Here is a 20,114-nt window from a genome sequence, read left to right on the forward strand (position 1 = left end):
CCACAAGGAGGTGTTTAGACTGAAGACTAGTTAAGGGGTTGTTTATAGAGATGTGGGCAGGGTTACGGAAACAGCAAGGACTGGTGAAGCACCCAGGGCCTCGCAGGATAGCTGTAGGAGCAGTATGACTTCCTGCCGTCTCTCCTCCCATCCTCCCATCTCTTCGGGTGCCTCTCAGTGGCTGAGCCCAGCTGGAAACCAGAAAGCAAGGTCACAGCTGATGCAGATACAGTCCTGTGGTCCATAGGGGTGAGCCTCTTGGGGCCCATAACAGGACAGAGAAGGGCAAAGCGTGGCTCTGGGGATGGTTGGGAGGCAGGTAGGTCGGCAGATGGAATAGACACCACAGATGGTGACAATTATATGCCATCATGGGGAGGACCAAAGCGATGTCACATATGGTTTGCTTTTTATCTGATTCTTAAACAAGTTCCTAAAAGTAATTTATTTTAGCTGATTTGTCATTAAGTTCACTTTGATGGCTGCATGAGGATGACTGTATAAAGATTAACAAGACTTACTGGAAAATTGCCTTGTAGCTGCCGTTAAGTGCTTTTCTGCTATCTGCAGCGTGACAGGAACTGAGAAGTTAAGGCAACTGTGTCAGTCTGTTGGCCTATTTTTAATTGAGCTGCTATTGGGCAGATGTGCAAAAATAAATGTTTCGCATTAGAAACATATTGTATCTTGTGCAGTGGAGAAAGTCTTTATTACATTAAGAAAATTGGAGTTTGGCTTATTACCTATCTCCTCACCCAACAAGTATTTCCCTCTAGGTGGAACTGAAGGGATTGCATGTTATCTTTGGCCTGAGCATGTCCTCTGTGAAGACTAAACATGCATCAGACACAGGCTAAACAGGCTAAGGATATTTGTGTGGAATGGGAAGAAAAGCTCAGTAGTGAAGCTGGAGTCTTCCTAACCCCCTCAGTGGGGAGGGTGAAGAGATGAGCAGTGTGGCCAGACATTCCTACTCCACCCTGCTGTGTGGGCCAACGCCACCCTCACTGGGATATCCCTGGAATGAAGCTGTGATGTTGCTTTTGTCTCTATACGTAATGTAATTTATTTTCATAGTTATAATGGACACTACATACTCATTTATCATTCCACGGGTCTGTACATCAATGACCCTAGGATGAGAACAATGCCGTCATTGGATGGTGTCATCTTTCTGAGTTGTCCTAAGCGTTGTATGATGCCTCTGCAATTTTGTAGACTATATATGCCTAGTAGCTGCCTGTAGTGTTAAGGCAGGGAATTAGAGGACTTCATTTCCTTTTCTGTCAGCACCTTATGTTTATATAAACTGTATATGCAAAACCTGTTGGGTGTTTTCTTTCTGCTCTGCTGTCATTTTGTTTCCTGAGAACATTGGTGTTCACTGGGCCTTTCTCCCACGAAGCCCAGTGTTCTACTTCTGACAGAGGCACTGAGAGACTGCATGTGAACTAATGGGATTGTCCTCAGTGACATCAGTCTTAGCAGCTGGGGGGTTGTATCTGAATGCCCTATATTCACTCACTGACCACCATGGAAATGTCCGTTGATTGATAAACCCTCTTTGAACTTATCTGTAAAACCATTCTTGAAATTTTTTATGTTTTCCATAGGCTGGCAAGTTCTAATTTTTATATATTAGATTTTCATGGTGACCATCTGCCTCTATAATTCTTATATTTGAAAAAACACAACCATATTTATTCTGTCATTACTCTTCAAGCTTTTTAATATTTCATTTTCCCTGCCTTTCAGAAGTAGTGTTTTCACACTGTAGCTTTTCTCATTTCTTTAAACTATGTAATCACCCTGAGAGATGGAAAGTTATTAAGCATAATAACCTATATTGTGTCAAATTGCGGGTATATCCAAAGTGCAGCCATGCGTGGGTGTTAATAGGAAATTGCAAACGGTTCATAAAAATATCTTCAGAAGTTTAATGCATTCAGAATATATCCAATTAGCATTAGTGGATTCCTAATTTCATTTGACACATTCATCATAATGAATTTTGCTTTTGAAGTAGTGTTCCATTTAAACTGCCTCTCAGACTGGCACTCTGGTCTATGGCAGTGTTTTTTGTCTGTTTGTTTTTAAACAGCTTTACTTTCAACATCTATTTACAAATATTTGTTGAAAAATAAGTTGAGTATTTTATTAAATGCTATATTGAATTTACTGCTCCATACAGCCTAGTGATTATTTGAATTCTTGAGTATGTTGCCAAAAAAAGAAGCAAAGATCCAAGAACAAGTACATGACCGGAGTTAGAGCTATAATAATGGCTTGTTGAGGAAGAGAAAATTGGAATAAATTGCTTTATCAATCAAAACCTATTTTTTGGACATTAATAATTTTCCCAGTGTTCATGCTAGACTTCATTGGACTTTGATATTCATAATTCTTTTTAGAGAAGGATTTTTAATAACTGTTTAAAAGCAATTAATTTAGATTATTGATCTAATTTCTAGACCTGTGCATGATTTGGATTGTAAAATCTGTCTTATGTATATGTGTACTATTTTTTTTTTTAAGAGATGGGATCTCGCTGTGTTGTCCAGACTGGACTTGAACTTTCTGGGCTCAAGTGATCTTCCCACCTCAGCTTCCCGAATAGCTGGGACTAGAGAGGCACACGCCACTGCACCTGGCTGTATATGTGTGCTTTTTATAACCACAGTGGACTACTTTGGAGTTTTTCTCTCATTGAGGGATTGCTTTCTAGAGCTTCCAATACTAAGAATTTCTTTTTGTACTTATCCTAGTCTCTTGTGAAAGAAAAATATATTAACTTTATTTCATGTATTTTCATTTTTATTATTGACTTTCACATGTTAAGACTCAGAAGTTCTCTAAATATTTAAACACATGTTCTTGTTTAGTCCATATACTACCTCTTTTCTGTCATTTGAACTCTGTCTCCTAACATAGAGGTTATACAGCTGCCTTAAATTAGTGTAAAGTAATATTGTTTCATTTTTTTTTCCTGCCACATCTAAATGTGCATTCTTTCCTCTGTTTTCCTTTTGATTTTAAATGGAGGGTGGGATCATGCCAGCAGCACTCTGTGCCTGTGACTCTGGAGTAGCCTTTTCCCTCTCCTCTTTTTCTCCTGGGTCCTGCCTGTGAATACTGCTGACATGGGTAATGTGCGGTCATTAAATTGTGGAGCAGTGTAAGGTGGCAGAAGAGCACCGACTTAGCATTGATGGCTTGAGTTTGAGTCCTGGCATTATCACTCATTTGCTGATAATCTTATGTAAATCAACTGGCATCGCTAAGCCTCAGAAAAACGTATTTAGACAAAATATAATTCAGTGCTTAGGAGTTTAACTTCTGAAGACAGACAAACCTGAGTTTGAATCATGGCTCGCCCCTTAGGAGCTTTGTGGCCTTGGGCAAGTTTCTTTAATTTTCTAATTTGGAAAATGAACAATACCTACATCATAGGTTTGGTTTGAAGGTTCTGTGAGATAATGCATATCAAGTGTTTTGCACAGTGCCTGGCTCATTACTAATATTGGGTGGGCGTTACTAATACCCAATAAATGTTAGCTATTATTAAAAAATAATATACTTGAAAGTGCTTTGTAAATGATAAAGCAATATAACATGTTTTTAATATGGGACAACAGAATGACAACCGTTACTTTAGTAAAAATGAAAATTACTATTAAAGTTATATGCAAATGTACTTAAAGTTCTCCTAACTAGTCAGTGGCCTTTTCAGTCTTAGGGAACTCCTATTGCAGATGACAGAACAGAACCCATGCACACGTTCATTCAGTGCTCACAGCATCACTTTCACTTTGCCTGGAGCAGACCAGGCAGCCCTAACTCTGCAGGGTACAGTCATCAAGACCAAAATTAGCATCACATTTTAATGGCTTTGTTTTTTTAAAAACCTATGCTCTGGGGCTTCAGGCATTTTACAGAGTAGTATGTAAAATGAATTAACAGTTGGATATAGCAGCCTCTTCCATTTAATTTTAAGTGTAGCAACAGATTGACTCCAGAAATATCATGCAGGAATCCATAGCACAGATAAGGAGCTTTGCTAAAAGCCTGGCGGTGAGATATGTATGCTCATGAATACCTAATTAATCCATGCAGTGTAATCAACCAGCAAGACTACAAAAGAACAGCAAGTCCCATCAAATGGTAAATCATTCCTTAAGTAACACAGATAACATTAAATGCCTCAGGTCAACAACAACCTTAAAAACAATAGCCTGCAAAGGAAACATGTAGGACAAATATGTAGGACAAATCTCTTTTAGAACACCTCTTGTTGCTTTCATTTCCCTGTGTTGGTAATGAACATGGCCTTGCCTTGGGCCTCTAGAAGTGTCTTCTGTGGCTACAGCCCTGAATGCAACACTACCTGTGTCCACCAGCCTGTGGAGGATTTCTTAAACTACATGTTTTTGACCTATAACTGGTTTTGATTACCAGTTTTTAAAAATTATATAGAACTTAAATCATCACATGTAATTAGGGTTATTGTTGGTTAGTGAAATCTTTGTATTGTATATATATGTACATTTATGTACATACATCACACAGGTACAAGCATATACCCTGGGTCATAATGGTAAAGTGTATTTCTTCTTATAGATTGTGGTTAAAAAAATTTTTTTTGAAGAACAATACTGATCCCAGGTATCACCAACTCTAGTCTGAAATCTTTGTGATTTTCTCTCCCCTTCTCACTGTGACTACAATCTTAAGTGCCCCTTAAACTTCCCAAATATAATGATAATATCCCTGTGTCCAGTTTTCCCTCTTCCAATCATGTTGTGTAGTGCCAAAAGAGGACTCTTTCTAAAGCATGAATATGATCATTTACTGTTTAGCTTTAAGAGTTTCCCATTTTTAAAGAGAGTAAACTATAAACTCCTTAGCTTTTATGTTCTTCAAATACACACTCATACACCCCTATGTCTCCTTTTATGCTCTGGTCACTCTGTCTGCCCTTCCTTAAATGGTCTGCCTTTTCTCACACCTCCCTTCCTGTGTAGATTATGCCTTCTTTGCCTAGGGCACTATTGAACAAATTTCTCTACATTTTTGAAGACCCAGCTCAAATTGTACGTCTGTTCTATTCCAAACGTCATTCCTCCCAGGAGGTATGCTGGCACCTTGAAGCAGAAAACGGACTTTTCTTCCTTTATACCCTAGTGCCTCGCCTGGGTGCCTGGCACATAGAAAGCACTCATTAATGTTACTTGACTGTTCCCTGTACAACTGGGTTTAGGTTCACGTATGTTTATTACTACAGATAAAACTGAGGGTTAGTGTGTCCCTTTGTGATAAAAGTAAAAAGAAATGGCAGATGGTCTTTCTTTAAAAGAAAGAAGGGGAAGAGTAATGTGTTTAGACATGATGCCTGTACCTCTTTGTGTTCATTTTCTTTACCTAAAGGAGAATAAAAGCTTATTATAGGTCTCTTAGGCTTCATGTCTCTTGCATTGTTTTACTTTTTTACTTATTTCCCAAACTGTTTTACTACCTGCAAGATATTTGGACTTCTGTGCCAAGTATCTTGCAGGCACAAAAAACTACCAACCCTCTCTCATTTTATTTTGTATTTTGGAGTTGCACAAATCCTCACATAGCCTTATTCTTATGACCCTTTTTGACTTTGGGCACTTTTCCATGACTTCCAGCTGTGTCTTGTCTCAACAAGTGGCCAGACTGGCGGTTCAGCCGTTCCCGAGGTCAAACACTGTGGCTTCAAGGCCACAGGCCGCATTTGGGCGTCTGTCCAGCGAGCCTGGTGGTCACAGGCACACGTACAAGGTCAGGTGTTTTCTTTGCACCCTCCAAACTTGGGACCCTTCTCTCTTACCCTCTGCCCAGGTCTTCATGATGTCATTAGGGTCCCTGGAGTCCCCCACCTTGGTGTACCCACCAGGATCCCTCAGCAGTATCTCATGGTCCAAAATAGTTGATTTTCTTTTTCCTCTTTTTTTTTTTTTTTTTACCTTATTACAGCTCTTAAGACTTTAATGGCTGACATTGAACCTGTTTCTGAGAGAAAATTTCTGATAAATACTTACAGAGTTATGATAAGATCATATATAATTGTTACCCCTTCTGGTATTTTCATATGTTAAAAATATGTTTGATGTACTAGACATCTCTGGTGGTGGCACTTCCGGTTGTCTGGCTGACTCCCGTAACCAGGGATGGGGCAGGGAAGCTGGAGATGCTTCTGGGGAGGAAGGCGAGAGTCACACCTTGGAGACTTACTTATCTACTGAAAAACACTTACTGAGTACCTTTCATGTGCTCAGTGTTGTGTTTACAGCCCAGAGGGGCAGGGAGCCTGCAGCCCTGGGGCCCCATGTGGCCTTCTGGACCCTTGAGTGCAGCCTTTTGACTGAATCCAAATTTTACAGTTTGGACCCAAGCTCCATTGTTGTAATACCTGTACATGAAAAAAATGGAAATCCTTTTGTGCCAAAAACAAATAGAAACCAAAACCAGAGCAGTAAGCATGGTCTGATGCAACCTTGGTCCTCTAGGATTTCAGTCTGGCTACAGGTCCTAGGAATTGGTGCGGTTCTTAATTCACCCCGGGATGAGAGATTGTGGTCTTGCATACTCATAGGCTTCAGACCTGGAATTGAGCCCTTTACTTAAAGCCTGGAGCTTCAAAGAGCTATTTTTCCTTGAAAAGGAAACTAGAAAACTTCAGACGTAAGCAGTGAAGCAGCAAAGAAACAGGTGGGAAACTTGGGTGGGGGGGAGAAATAAAGTCACCCATGAGAAATCAGAACCCCAGGCCTGTGAGATTTGTGAGTTTGGGGTCCAGATTTATTCTACCTGAGTGACTTGGGGATTGCTATCCAAGAAATAAACATAAAAACCAGGAGCATTGAAACCTCTAGCATCTGGCCAAAGGAAGCACACTACTGTAGACACCTTCACAGCCACAAACTCATGAGACAAATGTAGGAAAATGAAACAGCTCCAGCAAGATAGGCCCACATTCAGAAATTACAAACCTTATCTGAAGAAACCCAGAAGCCATCATGAGGCCGAGTAAGCAAACACGAGCAGGAGAATGAGCACTCCTCCAATCTGCCATGACTGTTAGGTAGCTATGTTTAAAATGTTTACAATGATAAAAATAGGAATCGGAGGCCGGGCGCGGTGGCTCACACCTGTAATCCTAGCACTCTGGGAGCCCAAGGCGGGAGGATTGCTCTAGGTCAGGAGTTTGAGACCAGCCTGAGCAAGAGCGAAAACCCATCTCTACTAAAAATAGAAAGAAATTAGCTGGACAGCCAAAAATATATATAGGAAAAAAATTAGCCGGGCATGGTGGCACATGCCTGTAGTCCCAGCTACTCAGGAGGCTGAGGCAGTAGGATCGCTTGAGCCCAGGAGTTTGAGGTTGCTGTGAGCTAGGCTGACGCCACGGCACTCTATCTAGCCCAGACGAGAGTGAGACTCTGTCTCAAAAAAAAAAAAAAAAAAAGGAATCGGAAACTTAAGATGGGATAATGTGATAAATGATTATTTGGATTTGTGTAAGAACTAAAAAGAACTTCTAAAATTGAAAAACAGTCATTGAAATTAAAACTCAAGGGATAGGTTAAAGAGCAGAGCAGATTAAATATGGCTAAAGAGAATTACAACCTGTGAAATGGAGGCTCTGAAAAGAAAGACATGAGAAACAGGGAAAAGCAAGTAAAAGACGTGGAGGCTAGAATGAAGAGATTTTTCGGAAATGCGAAAAGCACATTCAGAAGGAGAGAAGTACAAATGAAGGAAAACAATATTCAAAGAAAGAATAACTGGAGTTTTTTCAGATTAAATAAGCACACTGACTCCCAATTGGGGAAAGTATAAACGGATTCACACTTAGCTACTAGACATCAAAGATAAAACTCTTAAAACCAGCCAGAGAGAAGACGACATGGCCCCTGTCCTCAGGGAGTGTGAGGTCTAGCAGGAAATACAGTGTGGTAGAGCGTGCAGCAGGGGAAGGCCGGGGTGCTGAGGACGCGCCGGGGTGGCTGTGGTGAGGACCCTGAGCTGGCGTCAGCAGCAGCGGGTGAGTGGGGATGAGAAGCGGGGAAGGTGCAGGGGTGGCCTGGCTCTTTCTGGGAACTGAGACCCCTCGGCTAATGGAGTTGAATGAGCATCTTCTCAACCTACAGGCAGAACTGGCTTTGCCACCACCAATAGGGGTCTGTCTGTCTTCCCCCTTAGTAAAATTGCCGTCAGGAATGTCTGGATGCTCAACATTTAGTAAAAGAGTTTTCTAGATGACTTTATATACTGGAGGTGGCTTAAGAATGGTAAGTGATAACCAGGTTTCTTTTCTGTGGGTGGATTTGCGAATGGGCTGAGACATCTTTGAGGATGGACAAAGGGTCAGTTTAGAGTATCTACTGGACAACATGAGCAGCCTAAAGACGGGGCAGTTCCATAGCGAGTGCGTAGTAGAGGTAGCTATGTTTTCTCCCACTGTCGACGAGTTGGGACCATCATCGCACTTCTTGCAGTCTGATCTTCTAAGGATTTCCACCCCGACAAGTTCCTAGGATTTCATAGCAGAGGGCATGGCAGACTCACCAAGTGATTTCCTACATTCTATTTCTGACATGCCAAGATACTTAATAAGCTCTTAATATTTTTTTACCTCAGTGTTCCTATCTGTAGAGCAGCACTGTGTTCCTGCCCACCGTGCAGGAAGAACAGCATGATCAACTAGTAAGTGGCTATGGGAAGCATATATGCGAGAATGGTATTTTCTTACTCTTCATCAAGTTAAAAATAGATAATCACATGAAATGCTAGTCATTTCTATGTGGTGCATGGAAAAGAGAGAAATATATTAACGATTGTGCAGATGACTTAATAGGAACTAGGTTGAATCCAAAAATAAATTGCTCACCACAGCTAGAATGTATGAGGTATTTTTCACATGCCCAGCACATCGTTATGCACATTTCAGAGGCTACAGAAGAGAAATAAATATGATTTTTACCTCGATGAGTTACTGATAAAATCACTGAGTAGACAGACAGATGTGAAGTCCGGAACAAGTTCAGACAGCGGGTGATGAAATGCCGGAATGAGTGGCATAGACTGTGAGTGCTGTCAGAGGTAAAAGAGCAGTGGGTGTGGGGAAGCTGCATGGCAGGAATGAGACCACAGCTGTGGGTCCTTGAAGGATGGTCACATTTTTAGCAGGTGGCAGGGAAGGGAAGACATTCTGGGCGCAACCTGAGGTGAGAGTCAGGAGTCCTCCCGGGTTGGAGAGGGGGGTCGTCTTAGAGAGCACTGAGAGGTAAAAAACATGTACAAAGTGAGGTGGGTTTAGACCGCGAGGAGCTATGAGTGTGGCAGAACAGTTCTAACTTAATGGTTTGGGTGATACATGCTAGCAGGGGGGCTTCAGTTGTAAGAGAAATGATAATGTGGTATTTTAGGAAGTTTGAGGGTTTAGGTAAAGTGCGTAACTAGGGCAGTGTTGTCCACAGTCTGTCCACAGTCTCACTGTTTATGAGCTCTGAGTTTGAGGTTTCAGGGCACGTGGTCAGTACAGGGAGGGGTGGTGTGGGAAATCAGCGCGACTGTCTGGTACTCAGTGCGTTAGGTGCTGTGCTACGTGTTCCACACACATTCTTCTTACAGAAAACCTATGCATTAAACTGCATTTAAACCTCACAGAAACTGAGTTAAGTACTATCCCATTTTACCTATGTAGAAACTGAGGCCCAGGTAAGGCATTGCTAAGATCCCACAGCTAGTCAGCGACGGAGGTCATGTTCAAGCCCAATCCTGTCTGACTTCATAGCCTTTGCTGTTGGCTTATCATTGCCTTTGTTGAATTATCAGAGCTACAGCTCTTCTGATTATTGAAACCTCTAGACATTTCTTGTTCCTGGAAGCTGTAAGTTAAGCAGAAGTCGTGTGTATGTGAATCAAGGCAGCATATTTTGTGTACTCAGAGAGCTGATGTAGAACCTTAAAACTGAGACATCCTAGGCATTTAACACTCCCAGGAAACGGACCCACAAATCCACGGAGCCTACAAATTAACCAGGCTTATTCTGTTGATTCAACAAACTGTAACAGCCAAGATAATTTGAGAAACCACTAAAGATCTATAAAACAGCATTTCATTTGTTAGTCTATTAATATCTTGAGAAATCTTCACAGGAAAGTAGTTTGGGTAAATGAGATGTTGACAAGGTAGAACTGCGTAAATGATTGTTTCTAACTTCTCATATGAGCAGAGCAAGGGAAAAACGATAGTGGCCTTCCATTACCGTCCACCTTAACAACCGTCTGCAGCTCCTCACTGAGTCCAGGCCCTGTCGGAAGTTTCTGAGTTGCCCGATGACATTCCCGTGGGAGGCGTGGACACTGGTGGCTGTGGTCTGGGGTGGGTGGCAGGAAAGCGCCAGGCTGGTAGTGCTGCGTCACCACCTGCTTGCACTTGGGTGCTCAGTGCGTGTGGGCACTAGGGAGCGCGGCGATAGGGCAGCGCCTTTTTCAGGTTATGGAGAAAATAGGAACATGTTGCAGAGTCATTCTGATGTGAGAATTTGAAAAATTTTTTGGGCAAGAAACTTATTTTGAAATTGATTCTGCTCAGCTTGAGAGAGAGAAGTAAAATTGTTGTGTGGCAGCATCTGTAAGTTTCATAAAGTTTCTTAAACAAGCATTTTAAGTCAGGCGTGACGACTCACACCTATAATCCCAGTCCAGGAGGCTGAGGGGGGAGGATCGTTTGAGACCAGCCTGGGAAACATAGTGAGACCCTGTCTCAAGGGGGGAAAAGGGGGTAGAACAAGCATATTTTAAGTGGAAATGACCTTTTAGTGTTAGTGTTTCCCTCAAATTTTCGTTCAGAACTCCATCAGAGGACTTGATTAATCTGAGACGATAATGGTTTGGAGGAGATTTTTTAAAAGGGTAAATGTACGGTGTGGGCTTTTTGGCTTGTTTTTCTAGTGACATGTACCCAAAATAACAAAGCTTTTTGGAAAAAAAGTTTCAACATTAAGAAGACAAATTTTACTAAGTAATCTTATTAAGCTGACAGTTATCCATGTTGTATCTCCCTTTTCCTCAAGGTCTAGAGGAGGCCAAAGCGAGGCTCATGCTGGTTTATATGTCAGTGCTGGGCTACAACAATGCCCCACCTTCCTATGCCTTTTCTTCAGTCCCCCTGCCCAACCTCCAAGCCCTAAGGTTAGCTGATGGATGGATCAGGCTTTTCATAGGTGTTTAAATCATTTGGTCTTACATTTTATAGCATTTCTTAGAGTGTATAATTTCTTAAAATTACTGCTACTTGTATGTTACTGCAATGATGTGTATGTGTGTTTGTACCCTGATATGTACATGAACTTGGTAAAATTGTGAACCTTTTAAAAAATCATCTTAACAGATTTTACTATTTACCACCTTTTACCATTAAGGTATGGCAGCTAAGAAAAAGCATTAAAAAGAAACATACATATAATTCAGTGTTTCATTTGTTTATTGTGGTTCTATAATATGTATGTCTTAAATAGAGCCTTCCCTAAGAGGAATTTTAAATACCAAGGCCTAGGGTGTGCGGGCATGTGTATTTCTTTCTTTCTTTGGTGGTTTTTTTTTTTTTTTTTTTTTTTTTTTGAGACAGGGTCTCACTCTGTCATCCTGGGTAGAGTGCAGTGATGTCATCATAGCTCACAGCAACCTCAAACTCCTGGGCTTAAGTTATCCTCCCACCTCAGCCTCCCAAGTAGCTGGGACTGCAGGTGCACACCACCACGCCCAACTTGGGTGTGCATTTCTGTGACATATCCACACATGGTTTTCTGGATCTTAGAGTTCTTTAAATTCTGAAAGCTTAGAGATTGACTGATAAGCCAAATTGTAATATATTTAAGCTGCCCTCTCTCTAATGGGGTTGAATTTCCTTTGGAAAGATTATCAGAAATCTCTAGACTCACTGGAACTTACGCTTCAACTCTCTGACCCTATGCAAGTTCAGGCCTGGTCGGGGATGGCCAGCCAGTGGCCCTGGCGCCCCTCGAATTGGTAACTAAAGTAGTTGCTGATGATTTTTTTCATCTCTCTCTAGTATTCTTTTTCTTAAACATTTAGATTTCCCTCTATTTTTTTCTTCCTTTAAAAGTTGTTTATTCTTCAGTAAATAAGTAGCTACTAAATGATCTAGTTAGATAGAGGCAATTGGATTGCCCTATGATGTACTTAGGGAATTGTGTGTCAGGTATTTAGTAGTCTGAGGATGTGTAATTCTTTGAGTATTTTTCTAAGGTACTCTTCTGAAAATGTTCAGGGGGTCCTTTTCTGTTGCAGAAGCCTGCAGACATAAAAGCCAGCAATCTCATGCTGCACAGCAATGCAAGATGCTCATCAGCTCTCATGTGCTTGTGCTTAACCTGTCTCAGTTTAGTCAGTAACTAACATTTTTCAAATGCCAGCTCCTGTGCCACGGGCTAAGGATATAGGGAGCAAAGGAAGTCCCCATCTTCAAGGAATGGGCTCGAAAATTCCTATCGGTTTGTCTCAACCCTTGGACCTCTTGGTCTTTAGTTTCCTAAAGTCTCTGCCTCAGATTTTTTTTTTTAACATTGCTGTTGCCTACTTTAATTGCTTTTAAAACAATTGAGCCAGCTTCTCTGCCCTTTTTGTTACCACATCTAGATCTACACCGTTCTGATGTGACTCGGGCTTAGAGAATCTTCCATCACCTCCCTAGTAAGCCTCATTGCCCTTATTTCAGCATTTTGTTTCTTACAACGAAGCTTTTTGTATTGGTGGAGGTACCATATAATTTATAGTCTACAATCTATTGGACAGTAGGATTGATACACTCTTCCCTTCCCTACCACTGCAGTGGGGAGATCATTTAGAAGACTGGGTTCAATTTGAACCTAGAGCCCAAAGTATCTGCTGCAAATCACAGATAATCTCCCCTAAAAAAGGCTAGATTTCACGGTGAAAGGTGATTGGCATACATTCAACTCATGGTATGTACGTTGGCATACAGTCTGTAATGAAGGAAAGGTACAGAGGAGAGATTGGTTCTGTGGTGGTGTTACCAGCACATTCTGAATTTCTGGCAAATGCAAAGCAGTGAAGGGATTTGAGCTCAAATTACAAATCCTTTAAATTGCCAAATTTCCATTTTCTTTGTTCATAAGGACTAGCCACATTGATGGCAGGTCATTGTCATCTTGCTGTATATTTACAACACAGTGATAAGCAAAAGCTTACAGAGGGAAGTCACGGAGGCCATATGTCTTCAGCTTCTGTTCTGGAGAGTGTAGATATGCGTGTGAGAAGTGTAGGAGTGACGGGTCCTGAAAACCTTTGGCTGAGAGTGGTAGTGGGGTCATTATGTGTGCGAGAAAACCTTTGTGCTGTTCGGTTAACAAGTCTACAAAGTGAGAACTGTCTTGGAAAACTGGGCTTTATTAATTCAAAAGTATGCTTTATCAAATTCTTTATTTCTCATGTTTAAGATTATTTGAACATGTGCTTAAATAAATGTTGGACATTAGGCTTTGCCTGATTGTTGTTCCTTTCAGTGGGAAAGATAAACCCTGAAAGTTTCCGCCTTGGATATAGTATAGGAAAAAATGTTGGTCCCAACAAAGTCACTTCATTCAGCCCACCTGTCACATCTTCCCCATCTGTGAGAAGGAACACAAAGCTGCATGGGCTCCCCTTCTAACAACAAAGTCCAGGACTAGGGAGTCAAATCACCTGTTAAAATTACAGTGTGACAGCTACATCCTTGATTTCTGTTTACAGTCGTCCCACTACTTGTGTTAAGTCTTAAAAATCACAGGTAACCATTGTCCAGTAGCAAGGGTGTGTGTGTGTTTGGGTTCTTTGTTGCAATTAGCAGAAACCAACTCTTGTTAACTTAAACAGAAGGGACCTTATTGGAAGGATATTAGAATTAGAGGATTAATTAGAACTGGAAGGATTATTAGAATTGATGAGGAGACCAAAGAACTAGGCATGGCTTAGATAGGAAACAGGGCAACTCTGGAGGTCCAGGAACCACAGACTGACTGCCTGTGGGAGTTTGGACTGATGCTGTCTGGGCAGGAACAGGGCCATGCCAGCCATTGATGCTCACAGAGAAGTCCCAGGGAAGGAACATCTAAGCGGTAGCTCAGGTCATGTGACCACACCTTGCTGGAGGGAGGTGGGGCCCTGATTATAGTCCCACCAGACCTTATCCAAGAAAGGTCATTCTTCAAAGGGAAAGGAGGATGAACTTCGTAGGAGGAAGTCATGCTAAGCAGCCCAAAGCAACAAATGGCCACCACTGGGTAGTGGAAGGGATCGAGAGACAGAAGCAGCCAATACTCATTTTCCTTTGGCAGATGAGGGATGGGAACATGTGCTCATGTGCGGTGGCTATGACATCTGTCTGTGTCTGTGTAACCTCATCCCTCTCTTCTCTCGCTCCCTTAGCTTGGGGCCTGGAAGGGCAGTGCTGTTGTTACGTTGACTTGTGTACTCACAGGGTACTAAGTGTGTGTTCCAGAAGGTGCTGATGGTGAAGCAGTTATGCTTTGATCAGTTTTGAGAAATTAGACTTTTTAAAAGGCCCTTTTCCTTGAGTGCTTCAGTGTTTGCCTGTTTACCCTGTGGCACAATTTACCAGCTGCTAATCTGTTCTATCCATAAATGCTATTATCGAGAATTTTACATTTTAAAAGTATATTAGTAGTCAAATTTTGACCTTTTGGACTCATCTGAATGAACACATTCATCCCTTAGTCTGATTTTAGTTGGTTGTTAGGGATGATTAGAGATGATTTATGTATGTAGCACACATAGTTACATAGAATTAATGATTAAAGCTAACTTTAAGGAAATACTAAGTTACCCTGCTTAACCTTGTTATTGGAGAAACAGAATCCTACACCTTCTTTGCATTTTTCCCATTTTCAAAGGAGAGTGCAGTCTTTCAAAAAGAAATGAATTTTAATATCCTGGAATGTTGGGAGGACATACATCTTTTCACTTCCAATGAACATTTAATAATACTTGTAGTCTGCCTCCTTGGCGTAAGAAAAAAATGATGCAATGCATCTTTACCAAATTAATTTTAAATAATGATTCAGTGATACTCCTATTTGAGTCCCCATAAAGCTCCAAATTTCTGTAGTTCCCACCATCTACCTCTAAACCACCGGTCTCATGCTAAACAGGAACACTCGGGGCACTGTCACGCAGTGTTGTGGAGAGGGGACCTTCTGCGTTTCTCTTGCAGCACCCAGTGCTCGATGAGCCAATAGCCGAGGCCGTCTGTATCGTCGCAGACACGGACAAGTGGACCGTCCAGGTGGCCACGAGTCAGAGGAAGGTGACGGACACCACGAAACTGGGCCAGGACGTGTTGGTGTCCAGCCAGGTGTCCAGTTTACTCCAGTCCATTTTACAGCTTTACAAACTTCACCTCCCAGCAGATTTTGTAAGTATTTGTTCTTCTCTCACCAGAGAAATGTAGTTTTAAAAGTACTTTTAACAACCTTTGGATTATAAAATCATAAATTCAAAAGTATTGTTTTTAATGGGAGGTTAGCATAAGTAAAAATAGAACATGCAACATAAGACCAGCAAACAGGATAGATTTCAGTAACAATAGCCCTTCCATGAAATAAAAGTGGCACTGAAATGCTTTTGAGCAAAGAACATGGTATGCAGTAAAGGAAATAAGGTATAGGCGGAAGGATCGAGCATACAGGGAAATTTTAAATCCTCCTTTGGAGAACTCATTAGTTCCCCTTTCATTAGATCAATATTAAGCAGGGATTGTGGTTCCTTTTGTTCAGTGACTATCTTCACAAAGGTGTTGAGGATAAAATAGAATACTGTTGGTGTAAACACTTAATTGTGAAGTACTATACACATGTAAGATAGTATCAACTGTTGCTTTTCAAAGAGGATTTTAGAATCACTTTCATAACATTATTTTAAATACAAACAAATGGAGCCTGTAAACTCCTAGAAAATTAGCAGCAGCTTCTCCTAGTACTGGAATTAGCATACACAGCAAATTCCTTTTAATATCTGTGTGTATACAGAGAAATTGAGAGAAAGAGAAGATATACATAGAGAGGGAGGGAGAAAGATTTCTAAAGAGGAGCTGCTGCTTTTCTAGTGATGATGACCACTAGGAAAAAAAAAAAAGAAGCGAAGCTGCAGGTCTCGTGGCCAGGAAGGGCTTAGGTGAGCCAACCCTGGAGGCTGCCAACCCAAAAATGATATAGACCTGCTTAACAACCAGGTAGGAAGCTAAATGTTAATTATCTATACTAATTGCTAATGGAGTATTCACTTTCCTTGGGTTCTTGTGACCAAATCTACACTTGCACCACATTCCTCAGAAAAAGTTATGACTTTTATGGCTTTGAAGAAGGTGCTCTGAAACACTGTCTGGTTGTTGTCAAAGGAGTGACAGTGGGGTGTGGCAGGAAGACCACTGAACGTAGCTGGGCTAAAATCTAGGCTTTGCCATTGATTAGTTATGTGGCAGTGGACAATCCTGAGTGTTCTGAAGCTCAGCTTTCTCATTTGTAAAATGAAGATAGTACATATTCGACAAGTGTGCTGTGAGAATCTTCTGAAAATTAAGGATACAAGACTGCTTTTTAAACTGCCAAAACACCATGCCAATATACAATACTTTAAAAGCTAGTACATGTGAGTGACCAGAGCATGGCCTTTAGAGTCCAATAGGCTGGAGTGAAATCCAAGTTCTGCTACTTACTGTGTGACCTCTCAAAGCCTTAATGTCCTTACCTGCAAAACTGGGGAAATAATAGAACCTATCTCATAGAGTTGTAATTAATGTAAAGCACTTGGAATAGTGTTAGATGGTATAAGCACTCAGTAGACAGCTACTATCAGTATGATGGTCACTAACAATTAGTTTCATGAAACAGTATTAATGGTTGTAAAGACTGACAACACCTTTTTACTAAAATCTTTATTTGGTCTTTAAACAGAAGCATACTCTTGCAGGACGTCCATCCCAGGGGTAATAGGACAAGTATTTATGTGTTACAATGACCTCATTTTTTGTTCTACGTTTGTAGGCAGTTTTTCTTTCTAGAAGCAGGTTTGGTTATGCTGATTTAGAGGCTAAGTTTTTCCTGTAAGGGAAGAAACATATATTAGACTTCATAGTTTTTTACTGCTGTAAGCATTTACCAAACTTTTCTATTTCTTTGTATAATACATAGCTCTTTTACATTTGACATCTTAGTTATCAAAGTAACACATTACTGCAGCTAATTCTTTTTACTTCATTTGGATGGAAGTATGTTTAACCACTTAATAGTATAAATGACGTATTTAACGTGACAAAACCAAGATCAAAGAAAATTTTATCTGCAATTTAAAATTATCCTTTAATATCACTCGAATAAAACATGATTAAATGGCTATTAGAACCTTCAGCACAAAAGGAGAAAGCAGTTATGTAAAATTTTAGAAGTTAAAAATTGAAGAAATCTATCTTAGAAACAAAATCCCAGAAAGAGGAGAAAAAAAACCCAATACAGTTCTATGTGATAATCAAGCTTTTAAAAAATTTTTCTAACTGTGTTGATTTCACATTCAGCATACATTCCATATAGACCAGAGCTCTCTTTATTTCCATATTGCATCATCCAGTTTTCACGCAGACTGTGAAAACACTGCAAATTAACTATTTCAAAACATCCTTTGATTCAATGTAAAATGAATGTTCTTGTTAATATTTTATAGCATTCTTATTAAAAACTTTGTATTTCACTCCTTAAGGAACTGAAACTTAATAAGAAATCCTTTTACTATTTAACTCTGTTTACTGGGGCAGGGGGACATTTCCATGAGAATTGGTGAAATCCTCTTTGCTTTGATTATTTCTCATTGTCACTTAGCAGTTGTGTTTCATCCACCCGACACAATGCATTTAAGATTTTAAATCAACAAGAAACTGAAAAGATTGTATCTCTGGTAGATACTTTTTCCATGTCACTGATCAGCCCAGATGGTCAAGATCAACATTTTCAAATGCATCGGTTAATCTTTTTACCTTGAAAATAACAGGCCTAATGGTCTAGAAGATTATGTATGATGAAATTACCCTTGCCAAAGCCATCAGGTGTCTTACTGAAGATGCTCGGGTAGCTCTGCCTGCCAAATGCAAAAGCATTTGCCTCTGGTGAAAGACACAGATGGTTGCTATTCTCTAAAAAATGAAGCTGAACACAATTCCAAGGGTAAAGATGTCCTGCAAATAATTGCCTTTTCTTTATTGTTATTAAAGACTTAGTTAAAATACACTCTTGAAAGCAAAAAAAAAAAAAAAAAAGTGTTCAAAAATGACCTGTTCTAGTTATTCTATTTCTAAGAATGTAATAGGCCAAAATATCTGAGATACAGGAAAAAAACAACCAAGATATTCCTTACTAAATCATTTATAACAAAAATGCAAATTGCCATGTGGTTAAATAATTGTAAATTCATTCTCAAGAATTATTTAGCCATGAAAATTACATCAATAAAGAATTCTTAACACGGGAAAGGGTTGCAGGGAATAATTGTACTTAGGAATTATTTCAACTGTGTAAAAAATGTTTAAAAAGACTAGAATGATATATATGAAAATCCTAATAGTCATTAGAAAAAGTAAACTTCATTGTTTTACGAAAACCTGTTATACCAAGGTTTGAGATGGCTTGTAATTTTTTAAGTGTATTTGAAAGGGATGAGATTATAACCATGTACTTGTGTACTTAGAAGTGAATTAAGAGAATTCTAACTCTTAAAATACTGGCAGAGGTTCGAATTCTAGCCTTCATTGTGAATGTTATTGGCTTTGCAGTGCATCATGCATCTCGAAGACAGACTACAGGAGATGTACCTTAAAAGTAAAATGCTGTCTGAATATCTTCGGGGACACACACGAGTCCACGTGAAAGAATTAGGTGTTGTACTGGGGTGAGTTCTGTGACATGCCACCACTTCTCCCTGGGATGGGCTATTCCCAGTATTGTACCGACTGACTCATTTGGCTGTGCCACCCTAAACATACAGGCCCTGGGGACCCACCCAAGTATTTGGGGGTCCATCAGCTGTGTGCCTCTGCAGCTCCCCCGTAAATAGCATGTTCCTTGTATCTGATACCAGATTTCACACCTAGAAACAATCGCAGAACTTTAGGCTAGTGGTACTTTGTTACCCTTCTCCCTGGGTTATTTTATGCTTGAAAGGAAAAAATTTAATCTCACGCTGTCTGCCCATTTCCAGTATTAATATTTTAAGATGCCCAAGTCACAAGCTGTCAGACATACAGCAGCAGATTGTATTTACCTTTCACTTCCCAGAGGAGGAGTTGGGAGGCATTTTTCTCTTGGACGTTGGGGCACCCACCTGCATGTCTGTGGGGTGACTGTACTTTTCCTTTTATTATAAGCCCACCACAAAGGAGACTTGCCTCTGTTACTAATAACGTATATCATCTTCCAGAGGGTATTTGCCATAACTTCTCCAGGGGAAGAAATTCTGGCTTGCTTTAACTCTCTGCTTAATTTTTCAGTAGAAAAATTTAAAAAAAAACATTATATATATATGGGGAATTGCCCCCTTTATCTATGATCGTGATTTCCCTAACTTGAGACAAGAAAATATGGCTTCTAATGCTGACCTTTAAATTCTCTATTAAGCCTGCTCATCAAGATGGTATTTTTAAGACTCAGGCCTTCGCCTTCTCGTCAGACTTCATCTTTCACACCCAGAATGTGACTGATGTATTGTTTGGCTTTTAGCATTTCCTATGTTTTTCTTACATACTTAATTATTATTTAATCCCCTTCTGAGATGTTTGCTTTTGCAATTAACTTGCAACGTAGCTCTGTTTTTAGTTTTTCTCTTTACCAACCTCTTACTTTAATCCTGCCTCATTATGTTTCCCATTGCCAGGTGTGTGCCTTTAGTTCTAGGACTCTACCCAGTCCCTGACTGACAGGTGTCCATCATCAACACTATTAGAAGGATCATAAGAATTTGTTTCTCCTTAGCACTCATCTCTAGATCCTCTTCGTCCATAGTGG

At 40.3% G+C, this 20,114-nt stretch overlaps 1 protein-coding gene across 5 annotated transcripts in view; it reads left to right on the plus strand.

Annotated features, from left to right (window-relative positions):
• FNIP2 (folliculin interacting protein 2) overlaps window positions 1-20,114 on the plus strand; it is a 117,090-nt gene that overhangs the window by 92,506 nt on the left and 4,470 nt on the right. For all 5 annotated transcript variants that reach the window (XM_045552185.1, XM_045552189.1, XM_045552184.1 and 2 more), the window contains 2 exons: window positions 15,284-15,484; window positions 18,887-19,002. In XM_045552185.1, coding sequence (XP_045408141.1) covers window positions 15,284-15,484; window positions 18,887-19,002 — 317 coding nt within the window. The remainder of the gene's footprint in view (window positions 1-15,283; window positions 15,485-18,886; window positions 19,003-20,114) is intronic.

The sequence above is a fragment of the Lemur catta genome, chromosome 5 (genome assembly GCF_020740605.2).
Source record: "Lemur catta isolate mLemCat1 chromosome 5, mLemCat1.pri, whole genome shotgun sequence".
Lineage (NCBI taxonomy): Eukaryota > Metazoa > Chordata > Mammalia > Primates > Lemuridae > Lemur > Lemur catta.